Here is a 12,522-nt window from a genome sequence, read left to right as displayed (position 1 = left end):
CAGCAGGAAACTTATCCTCTGTTTTACATGCATCCAAAAAACGATATCTTAAGAACATTTTCTAGGCCGTGCAGGGCGTTGATATCAGAGGTAGGAAGAGGATCCAAATGTCTGCACTACTGGCTAGAAATGACCTGTGATTAAACAACTATGTCATCCTACATGTCTCTAAATGTTGATCCCAGCCAATTCTAGTCCTTATCCTGACTTCAACAGTGAGATAAGGGATGGACACAGAATTTAGTTCTGGACCTCTGGTCAGCATTCAATCCCTTACAAAACTTGGCATCTGCTTCTGGGATTTTTGGAGTGTGACATAAAAATAAAAAATATTTTCCTTACGTCTTTCAGTAACTTCTGATCCATCTTGCCTGGTTTTCCTTGTCACAGATTCCATGTCATTGCCACCTGCAGGGAAAGCAGAGGGAATGCTCTCAGAGCTCTGTGAATAGCAGGTGAGGACAACAGCAGCCAGCGAGTCCCACCACTTTTCTCCCTTCAGCTGAGGCCTAGACTGCCTGTAAGACACCTGTGCCAGGGAGTTTACAGTGCCTTTCCAGAGCTACGTGAGAATTACTAATAGACCAGTACCACTTGCCTATGAAACTGGATGTTGCACAATGCAGCAGAGCTGAAACAGCAGGAGGGGCTGTAAAGCCAACAGGTGAGATAGGGGCAGCCAAAGCAAATCTGCTCAGTGCTGGAGAAGTTTAGGCTGAATTTATATCCAGGCTCTGTGGCACTACACTATGGTCACCAGCTGTGCCCCTATAAAGGCTTGATCAAAACCACAGGATCCAAACACCACGCCTCACATATCTGCTCTGGGCAGGACTCAACAGTCCAGGACTAAAAATGCAGGAGTAAGCTACCTGCACCCTGCCAGTGCTGCCAGGACAACCTAAGCAGAGATACGGATGCAGTGGTGACAGGAATACTGTGCCTCCCCAGGGTACACTGATGCTGAAGCCACGGCACTGACTTTTGTGAAGCAGAAAACCATTGAAGGTACCTATAAAACATATTTTCAGCAGCAAGGAACTTAAGGTAGAAAGCGGTTTATCTTGCTTTACAGATGGAGCAGAGACAGTTTGGAGGCCCTGCCTGTAGCTCTGGAATCTGATCTAATTTAATGCCAGCTCAGGTCAGTCTACACAGTATTGGAATCAGTGCTGTGAATGTTGTATATACCCTTCTTCATGACTTGGATCCCTCTCTAGTCAAAATGACAATCTCTTGCAGAGGTATGACTGTCTGCCAAGGCAGGAATACTGCAAAGAAACGTTATGATTGTGGAAAAGAAACATTTGCTAGAAGAGAAAACACTTCAGTCAGAAGGAAATATACAGTTGCTTACTCCAAGTCTCCCTAAGATAACATTTCATCTTGTGCAGCTGCAAACAATGAGAAGAGATTTTAATTTACACACAAGGTGATAATAGGCCAAAACACTGAATTTGAAGACGCCTCCTTAAAATCAAAGGCCCAGCTGTAGCAAAAACTACACACTTAACAGGCCAAGTCAAAAAAAAAAAAAAAAGCTTTGGGCAAAATTCCTTCCAAGTTTTAGAGTTCAGCTTAAGGCAGAACCTGAGGCAGAACCCAAGGCAGCATTGTCCAATTCAGCTTCCAGTTTGATCCTCATGATTCCACTTACTTTTCTGCAAAGTGTCTGCCAAGTAGCCTTCTTCATGTTAGGCTTGTACTGCCAATGCATAAACAATGGCACAAGGCAGGATGCAGCACAGCATCTGCAGGAGTGTCTGAAGTTCAGACTCAGTCCTGTCTTTGAGCAGCTCCTGCTATTCCCAGAGCTGGACATGAACAGTTTTGAGTGTAGAAGGCACAGTATCAGTCAAGCCTCCTATCAAAGACTCAGCTGAAGTCTGCAGAGAACATCCAGAGTGCCCACAGTCCTCACTCTCTGCACCCATTCCAGAGGTTGGCTAATCAGCTCTGCAAATGGGGCTCCTGAGGCCACAGCCAAGTCCTCACACAACCTTGGTGGCACCTGTACAGTGCTTGCTAACACTGAGGATTCCAAGGGTTTATCCAGGGTGTTGACTCCAAGGCATATGCAAGATGGGAGCTATATGCACTGGTAGAGTTCCTCCTCCAGCAAGGAGGCCTTTGCAATGGAAGGGTTCCTGGTCATTCACTCCAGCAAAAGGAAACTCTCTGCCACTCTTCCTCACCGCATCAACAGTGAAAGCATTTTCCAAGCTCCTTCCCTAAAAACAGACACTGGAAGCTGTTGTCTAGATGTCAGCCCTGTTGGCTTTGCCAGTGATTTTGGCAGGGAGAAAACCTTTGTATTTGGAAACTGCTTCTGTACTGCTTTGTGGTCCCAGAACTCCACTTCCTTTCTGCTATTGGGAAGTGGTGACAACCATGGATTCTGGAAGAGGCCAGCACAACCATGGAGTAAATGTGTCTTCTGCATCTCTGCCTTCCCTTGAGAAAGGGGAATATCTTGCTCTGATTCCAATAAATTAAAAACAAACAAACAAACAAGAAAACCCAACAAGATGTTAAACCACATCTTTGGAGCCACACATGCTACAGCCCAGCCCCAGCACATGGTACATTTTGATCTGTTGCATGCATGTTTGCCAGATGAATGCAAACTCCAGCTCAGGTTCCAGCAGGCTGACTGAGCTGGATTTCCACCATCTGCCAGGACTGACTCACCAGCTCCTATCTGGATTCACAAAGACACAGCTGTGGGCTATGTCTGTGGCAAAGCAATAGTGGTGTTGAATCAGAGGAGCCACCTGCAATCATCTCTCAGCAACAAGCAGCAACTTGTGAAGTGGGATCGCTCTCAAACAGTGTAGGCACCGTAGGACAGCAACCCTATGGCCACTTTCACATCAGCTCAGGGGCTGTAGTGTGCCTGTGGCACCCACAAAACCAGGGAACCTGCAGACCTTACTGGCACTTGGAGCCAAGAGGGGTCTAGCCCTGCCACACCTGAGCACACTGCATCCTCAGAGTACAGCACTGAAAAGCAGGACAGTAATAGCTGCCCAGCTTTGCAAGGTATGCTTAGATCTGTGATTCCCACACGTGCCTGACTGCAGGGTGCCTCCTGCACCCCCTGCTCCACCCAACTGCAGTGCAGCACTCTGGTGAGGACAGTATGAAATGGCATTCAAACCCCTTTTATTATTTTAGAATTTAGGTATTGGATGCAATGGTAAAGTTTATTACAGAAATTTTTCAAAGGGGAGAGGAATAGACACAAAGACATTTTAATGGAAAATGAAAGCAGGCACGTTTCAGATGCTTTTATTCCTCCACAATGGCCTTCCAGTTTTCATGTCAGCACATCCTTTCAGCAGCTCTCACAGCACATCCTTTCAGTTCTCTCCTCCCTGCACGAATAAGGCTCCTGCAGCAAGACACTCCATTAGGAGAAAGACACCAGCAGGTGCTGAGATTAATAATACTTAATGTCGGTGGAAGCCTTTGATCATGAATACTCTGAGACTCAGTAGATGCCTCCAAACCATGTCACTGACTATGTTAGCAGTAAATGCCATGTCTCACATCATATCAAACGTCTCTAGGGTGTCTCTTAATCAAGCCTTTCAGGTGCCACTGTCCTGGGACTAATGGAACTGGTTTAAAAATGTCCCATTATCTCTCTTTTGCCCTACAGTATAGGAATCTGATCTTCTCACTCTGCTTTAAAAGCTGAGTTATTCTACCAAATTTCCAGTTGTTCTACCAAAACCAATACAGTCAGAAACGAATCAACCAAATCATGCTTCCAAATCTGTTCATTTTGTAGACTCACTGAAATGATGCTAATGCCAGAGAAGCAGGGTTGATGCCCAACCAAAGTTCGGATGTGCTGTAGGAAGCAAATTCTGCTCTGTCCACAACCTGTCCTGGCTTCTTTGACACCAATATGTGTCATTTCCCAGACCACAAGCAGGAGCACTGCCCAGACCTCACTTCACACTCCCAGGTGCCTTCTGTTCAATGTGTCCTCGCTGTCCCTACTTAACTGTTCTTCCCAAAGAAAAACAGGCCAACGCAAGGCCATTCTGACCTGCACAAGCTTCTTGCCTCTGGCACAAAAAGGGAGACAAACAATGCGATATTACACAAAAACTGCAGAACAGGAAAGCGCTGCTGTCACCATTTCATAGATGAAGAAACTAGTTTCACAGAAAGACAAGTAACTTCCCTGAAGTCACTTTACAAGTCAGTCCAAAGGCAGGAAAAGAAGACAGGTCTTTTACCTTATGCCACTATGTTCAAATCGCTAGACTTGCTGCAGAGAGGATTCAAACTGATTCTCAGAATTGACTTTTCTGACATTGTGACAAAGCTTCAAAAACACCTTACAGTGCCTCCTAATCTTCTATGATGAAAAAAGTGGCCCAAAGTCTATAATCAATGAGTCACTGTTCATAAATAAACCCACCTGTCCCGAGATAAAGCAAAGCTTGTCCATAGCAACACAAACTTTCGCTCAGAGCCAGTTCCGGCATTCTCCGGACTAGAGATCAACTCCTTAATATCCCATCCTGCCACCACCAGCTGAAGCTCCAATTTACAGCCATTATTCCTCCAGCACATTTCAGATCCGCTCAGTTGTAAAAATAGCCAACAGATTATCTGCAGTTCACCATGCTGGTACCCTTATGGAACACAGAACATTCAGCTAACCTTTATCTATTTGCACAGTAGTTTCACAAAATGCATTTAAAATGTACCCAAAGACTGGCTTGACATTTCTTATCTCCTAGCAGGTATACGCCTTTCACTTGAGACTCACTGCAAAAGAACCATATCCACTGACAAACACAAACCCCAAACGACCCAGCTCTTACACAATCTTATTTTTACATTGTATTCCCCACAGAAAAATGTTAATGCCTTCTCTATTTTGCCTGAGAATATAGCCTTGTTCTTCAAGGAATCTGGAAGAGAGAAAATAAAGGATACTTTTCTTCTTCTCTTTTTATTTTTAGTAACGTAACTTACCTGGAGTGCTTTGGTTACTGAACAGAAAGTCTTTTTCCTCCTCAACCGTTTCCTTTCTACCAAAATTTGCCACCTACACTTTATATCACGTCCTTCCAAAGGTGTGTGGAATCTGAGTGATCATCCAAAAATGTTCACCTCTTCTTTATTTAAACTGATTTATTCTTGCCCTCCTTCTGCTTTTCTATTCCCGTGCTCTTAAAACAAGTCTCAACAAGGGCGTGTCGTGGTTTCCTGCCTCACCCTACCCTTCCAATTATCTGACACTCACTGGAAAAAAAGATCTGCCTCCAGGAATCAAAATTTATTGAAAGAAAAAACGCTCCTACCTATTTGCTAAGGTAGATTAACTATTTAAATCCCAGACAGACAAAGGTGGGAAGGTGAACTGCTACAGTAGCACTTTCTGATCCATGATGTGGGCTCCGTTTTGGCATTTTGTTACAGGAAGCTACAGAGCACCAGTCGGTGTCTCTGCAAAGCTGGCTGCAAGCTACACGTGCTCTCCTGCTTGCAGTACAAGGGGCTAAACTCAGGTAGTACAAGCTGGCTGAACGCTGCTCAAGTCAGTGCTCTGAACTGCCTCGCCAGCTCCACAGAAAATGATGCCTGGTTCAGGAGGCATCAATAAAACCACACCAAACAGATTAAGGAGCAAAATTTCTTTATTCTATACCACCTAGAGACTTCTCATTGAATAGGAACTGGAGCAGAAGAGCAGCCACGGTGGGTCAAAGTGAAATTCCATCTAGCTCATGACCCTGTCTTCCACCATGGCCCATTTTAACAGCCCTGGGAAGGCTATGTGAATGAGACAAGCAGGTATTTTCCTGGTGTACACTGGAGGCTTCCTAAGTCAAAAGCAGCATTGCAGTCATTCCTTGGTGGATATTTTCCATTAATTTATCCCATTAGTTTTTGAATCTGTACAACATTTTATTATGTACAGTGTCCTACAGCAATGATTTTCACAGCTTAACTATACCCTGTGTAAAGACTTTTCCTCCTACTAAACATGACCGTGTCATTCAGTCCCCTATGCTTCTTTATAAGAATCAGAACTCACCTTGGCTTCTCTCACCTACACAGGTTTTAACAGATTCACACCACTGAATGGGAAAGAACGTGATGCCTCGTGTCTATTTCTGCACAGACCTTCCAAGGGATCACAGCTGCGTACTGTCAAGATCGCGCTCTGTTGTTCTAAGTTCTCCACAGGAAATTTCCAAAGGTGTGTGGGGCCATGGCTGCTATACAGCACTCCAGTGCCAACCCAAAGGCTATGCCCTGTGCTTGTGGATGAGGATCAAGACTCCTTCAGAAATCATCAATGCACCTCCTTAAATCCCAGAACTTTTATTTATATACAGGTAAAGCATAATTTCCTCCCTGCATGGAGGAAGCATCCATGACTCTGCCTTCTGAACACTAATCAAAGGACATTTAGTTGTCCAAACAAGCAGCTTGTGGGAACTAAGTCATTTAGAGGTGTAAGGCTCAGCCTGGGATCTGGCCAAACTGCACTTGGCTTAAGCCTTGACCTAAAGGATAAAAGTGGCTTTAGCTTTTTGAACCTCATGCTCTTTGAACATGATACATTGCTGTCCCTCTTCTTATCAACTGCACTTTCAACATGCACTTTGAACATCTCATTTTAGGTCTGCTTCCAGGCACAGTTCACAGCCGTGTGCTTCAGACACAGCCTGGCTGCTCACAGACAGAGCTTGTTCAAGACAAGACAGCACTGATGGCACTGGGCTATTCTAGCTTGGTGAGATCCACCAGAGTTGTTTAACATCTTCATCAATGACATAGACAGTGGCATTGAGTGCACCTCAGCAAGTTTGCTGATGATACTAAGCTGGGTGGTGCAGTTGACATGCCAGAGGGATGGGGGACAGGCTGGAGAGGTGGTCTCAGGTGAACCTCATGAGGTTAATACAAGGGTGATAGATCACTGGAATAGATTGCCTGGAGAGGTGGTGGAGGTCCCATCCCTGGGGACATTCAAGATCAGGCTAGATGAGGCTCTGAGCAGCTTGATGTAGTTGGAGATGTCCCTGCTTATTGCAGGGAGTTGGACTAGATGACCTTTGGAGGTCCCTTCCAATGCAGTACTTTCTATGATTCTGTGAGGGTCACTCACTGGAATGGCACACAGGCTTCACTGGGGCAAGAGATGGGACCTCACCTTTTAAGATTACGTCTTCAGGACTGGAGGAATTTTCTTCCAACAGTTTTCTTTATATGTGTATGAACAAAAGGTAGCTGTCACAATTTTGATGAAATAAGAAAATTACAGTATTTTAATCCCTACAATGTCATCGGTGACAAAGATACTGGTTTAATGTTTCTTCAGAACAAAATGCTCATGGAGCATCTCTTCTGGAGTCATTTCTTCCTGGAAAGAAAAAGAAGTGGGGCGGGGGGAGGGGGAGCGTGTGTGGGGGTGTGGGTATGACATAGACATACCTTAAAAGGAAACCAAAAATAAATCACATCTTGAGAACCACTGAACTATGGATTTAAAAGAGGAAACTTAGGAGAGGATGAAGTTGAGCATGCTGCCTGATGAAACACACTGATTAGTTCACTCAGGTTCCTAATGGGCAAATGTCAACACCAAGGACATATTTTAGAGAGGTCCTGAGCTGCTTCACCTTTTACTGAAGTCATAGATGGCCTCAGGTATTCAGAGCACTGCAAGGCAGGTGTCTAGCCAGCACAATGCAATGATCTGCAGCAGACGTAGCCTCAGGTCACCAGCTGCCACTTCTGCAGTAGCTGTGGATGGTGGTGCATGGACTAGTGGTTAAAGCAGGGGAGGTAGCTTGAGCTCCTCTTAAAGGTAACAGTCACCATCCTCCCATTCTCCCATCTGTCCTGCTCAGTTTTGCTTGCAGAAGGTGAAGTCTGTCAAGATGGAATAACACTGCTGCCAGGTGTACCCGGGAATGATCTACCAGATGCAGAGTTTGCTGCTTTCCCTGTTCCCACAGGTGCAGAAGAAGCCCCACAGACTTTGAACTTTCAGCTGATGCCTCAGCCTGGCAGCTATAGAGGTGAAATCATAGTTGAAGACAGCACCATTTTCTCTGGTGAAATGTGCTTCAGAAGTTTGCAGCAGCTGATGCTGGCACTGAAAAAGTTGAGAAGATAAGAGAGAACTCTACACTGTACATCCACCACACCTGGAAGGGGGCTGTGCCACAGCACATCTGAATCACTTCTCACTCTGCAAGGGGAGCCCAAAGATAAAGACTCAAAGCTGAACCAGCTGATTTTGTCATGGCCATCCTCTAGAAGCATAAGGTGTGCTCATGGTTCAGAAACAGCCAAGTGATGATAACTTATTATCTTCAACTTTAAAGGGAGCAGTGGAGCACAGGATAAGGTGTACATTGGCCTGATAATCCTGTCTCCATTGACACATATATTACACGGCTAGTGAATCAGCCAAGAAGCTGATTGGAATAGTGCAGGCCCACACAAGGATGGTTCGCACAGGGAAGAAGACACCACACCTATTTCTGGGTAGCAACTGCAGTTCCATCTCAGCCTTGGTTTTACACAACAGAGCTGGGCAGCTACTGAACCAACCAGAGCCTCCTGAGTCACTCCTTTGACTCAATGCCCTGAGTCCAAGGTTTGCACATCACTTGAGAAACTCACTGTGAGTAACCTCGGGCATGAATAAAAGCCTTGTGGGGAACTGATCACTGCATTTGGGGATGTCAGAAGGTGAGTAATGAGCAAAACAACATTGCTAACTCAGTCTCCTAGGTCCCAACAGACTTCAGTGATCAAGAGGAGATATCCTGGCTGTTTCTGCTCCTTAATATAAAAGCCATACAGCTATGGACTGCCTTTCCTCTCTCCTGACTTTATATAGCATTCCACAACACAGGAGGAAATCACAGATGGAAATAACAAATACCAATAATTATAATAAAACTATTTATGCATATAGAGCATTATAAAACATAAGTGCAGGACATAGTACTGGTGCCAAGAGGAGGCTCTGGGCTGTTCTGGTCAGGGCCAGAGACAGGGAGGAGGTGTCTGGAGACTTGGGCTTGCTGGTTTCAGTATTGCCTGTAGACAGGAGGAGTGGGACTCTTGAGCAGCTGTAGAGAGCTCTCTGCCTCTGCTCAGAGAGAAGCCTGTGCAGACACCAGGGCCCTGACACTGTCTGGGTGCTCTGCAACACGACTGCCTAAGCAGCAGATGCCTACCAGCGAGCAGCACAGTCCAGGCTGGGGATGGACACATGCTTTGTCTGAGGCCACTCCTGATACTGTGAGCTTTAGTGGCAGACAGATCCAAACAAAACAAACCTGTGACCTCTTGAAGTCCCCCTGTTCTCATGCAGCTTTTCATGCACATTGATACTTGGGTGCATTTTACATCTTGGTACAGGTCAGGCTGGAGAGCAGGAGCTGGCTGGTGGAGCCAGGAGTTATCAGCTGTGCCCGACCAACCTCTCATGGCATCAAGGCTGTTTGCAAAAGTGACCTGCTGTCATCACTCCCTCTCCATCCCTCTCCCTCCTCCCCGGCCCTGGGCAGTTATGGAGCTATCCCAGCTCTTCAGCAAACCACAGCATCTGCCAGCAATACAGCTGTGAAGCAGATCATTGCCTCTGTGAGGGGATTGTTGTGAGTTTAAACCAAGTAACCTTCACCCATAAGACTCTGCTCCTTCTCAGTGCTGGCATTATCAATAATCCCTTCCACTTTGTCCTCTAGGTGAGAGCTGCCTGCAACCCGTGCCGCACTCAGCAGCAGAGCCACAAGCTGGACTGAGCCTCTTGCTCCATGCCCTGAGTTACCCACAAGCAGCCCAACCTGCTTGGTCAAAGACAAAGGAAACCAGTCCTTGAGCATTTTATTTAACAGAATCCAAAGGCTGATTCACAGGATCGAATCATTATCTATCCCCTAGCTTTTAAAAAACTACTGACTGCTTGCAGCATGCCTACCTGTGAACCTTAAAACAGTTTAAGCTCTAGTGTCTTTTAGACAAAAAAAAAGGCAGGAGAAAATGGATGATTTGCTAACTCTGCACATCAGATGTTTCAGTCAGCCAGGCAGCAAAGGGACACAACCAATGCCAGATGGACTGGCTGTGGTGCTGCCAGTATAAATAATGGAGAAAAGTCAAAGCAAACTGTTTACAAAGAACAGAACAGGCAGAAAAAAAGAAGAAAAAAAAACAAAAAAAAACCCCCAACCAACCCAACCCAACCTTTCTGGCAGCCCCAAAGAAAACAAGATCTGATTTGTGAATTGCTCACCAGCCATTCCCATGGTAGAAATTCCAAGCAATTAGTATTTCAAACAAACAATTCAAGCAATTGTACCTGCTGCCAGTTCAAAGCCTGCAAGTTTAAGCACCATTACAAAACGTAACAGAGGGGGAACTGCAGCACAACAGTGCACGCAGGACAACAGCTGGAGACAACACTTATCTTGGCCATCTGACTCAGAAAATGATGAGTGTTGGCAAATAAGCCTGATTCCTGTCTGCCATCTTGACAGAACATTCAAAACACACATTGACAAAAAAATCCTAATGGAAAAATCTCTGTCAGGCTCAGCCACAGCTTGCAGCAACTCACCTAGTATACAGAGAGAGGGATTCTCATTGCTCTGCCCTTCTCCAGCTCTGTACATTCCTGCCCTGCAAATCCTTTTCCCTGCTAAGCTTCAAAGGGTCTTTTTCGGATCAAGGATTATCTGAGAGCCCTGAGAGGATTTTTAGGAACAGAAATGCCACTGATGCTCTGTCACTCAGGTGAGTTTGTACACAGTGCAAGAACATCTCCCGAAAGCACCTGGGAGCAGAGAATGAAATGCAACACAAGACTGTGCATAAAGCCCACATCTCACACCTAGTCCAAGGAATCTGGCCAAGCACTGGGGATCACTGCAGGGGCAGTATGTGAGGAAAGCTCCAGAGCTGTTGCTGCAGGGACAGCTGAGCTGCAAATGAGACTATACTCTTTGCCATACAGACTCTGTGGCCCATCCCCAAGCTCACCAGCCATGTCTATATTGTCAAGATCTAAACAGATTCCTCATTATCCACACTACACACAAGCTTGTGATCAGAGAGAACATCACCGTGAGCTCCAGAGCAGCCTGGGGGCAGGCCCAGAGCATAAGCAGTGGCCAACACTCCTTTCCTCATGCAGTCCAGATGGACCTAGTACGCACTATAGTACAGACCCGGTATAAGTATAAGCAGGCATCCCTAGTTTTCACATACCCCAGAAGGCCTAGCAACTATCCCTAGAATGTTTTCTAAGTGATGTGGAAAGGATTCAGCAATGTATCTTCTCCAGAACTTGGCTTGTCCTAAATGCTGTATTGACACAGTGAACTTAAACTACCCAGGCAAAACCAAGCACGTGGAGCGACAGTCAGTGACTTAATGGATGTGGCAGGTTTGTACTCACTCCTGAGGGGTGCTTGCAGTGCACCTAGTCCCTCTGTGGTCCTGCCAGGTGCCAGAGGAAAAGGGAGCTTCCTGAGAGACTCATGTCAATATAGAGGACAATCTGCAAAGCTTCTCACGCGTGAGGTCTCCTGATCCTGGGCAGGGGATTCCCAGCACCAGAAGCAAGCACAGTGAGCACATCCTCTAACAAACTTATTAGTTTTATAGCTTTGCAGGTGACCAAGAGAATGTGCTTCAGTTATCAGGGATTCTGATTTAGCACAGAAGCAAATCATCATCCAGAAAAAAAAAAAAATAAAAATTGATGTATAAGATTTTAAATGTGTATTCAATATGTTAATTTTTCTGTTTTGTAAACCAACGGTTTGGGGCCCACTGTGGATGAAGTACATTTCACCCACCATTTTCAACCACAGATTTTCTGAAGAACCTGTGGCAAGTAAAAGAAGCATACTGCCAAATTATTTCAGTCTACAAAGGAGGGATTTTCCCCTCCCTTTAAAAGTCTTTAGATGTCTGCAACTTGAAAAAGGCTGGAAACTATTCTATTATATGAAAGAAAACCTGTTAAAAGCACAGAACATGCAGCACCACGAGTATACTATGTATGGTTTGATCCCTTCTGCAGGGATCTTTCCTAGCACATGGAAAGTATCTGTGATTTTGGATTCAGGGTAGAAAGTAAATGATGCTTCACACTCCGTCTGTTTTACTAACACAGATCTTTACTGTGTCCCACCTACTGGCAAGCCAATCTGCCATGTTAGGAAACAAAAAAAAGCATTATAAATAGCCAAATTAAGTTGTTGAGCTGTTCACTTTTTATGTTTGCACACAAGAGGCTTTCCCCAGTCCCTGGATGGAAAGTGTCTGTTTGTTGTGTGTCTATGCACATGCATCTGTTGACCATGAAACTGCCTTTGTGGCGCATTTCAGTTTGAAAACAAAAGGGCAATGAATAGAATGGGCCAAACCTGGCTTTGTACTCCAGCAACATGATTGCAGATTTTGTGTCCCTCTAAGAGGGATGGGTTTTCCCTCAAGAGTCTATGGCAGTTA

General features: G+C 45.3%; 1 protein-coding gene across 1 annotated transcript in view; it reads right to left on the bottom strand.

Annotated features, from left to right (window-relative positions):
- Window positions 1-397, bottom strand: part of COL17A1 (collagen, type XVII, alpha 1) — a gene marked incomplete at its 3' end in the record, with an annotated part of 32,261 nt that extends 31,864 nt beyond the window's left edge. Inside the window, exon 1 of the mRNA XM_008937503.1 lies at window positions 343-397. Coding sequence (XP_008935751.1) covers window positions 343-397 — 55 coding nt within the window. The remainder of the gene's footprint in view (window positions 1-342) is intronic.
- Window positions 398-12,522: the final 12,125 nt, after the last annotated feature.

This window comes from Merops nubicus, unplaced genomic scaffold, assembly GCF_000691845.1.
Source record: "Merops nubicus isolate BGI_N331 unplaced genomic scaffold, ASM69184v1 scaffold17030, whole genome shotgun sequence".
NCBI classification, from domain to species: Eukaryota; Metazoa; Chordata; class Aves; order Coraciiformes; family Meropidae; genus Merops; species Merops nubicus.
The sequence above is the reverse complement of the archived record's forward strand: the minus strand, read 5'-3'. Positions and strand labels throughout refer to the sequence as shown.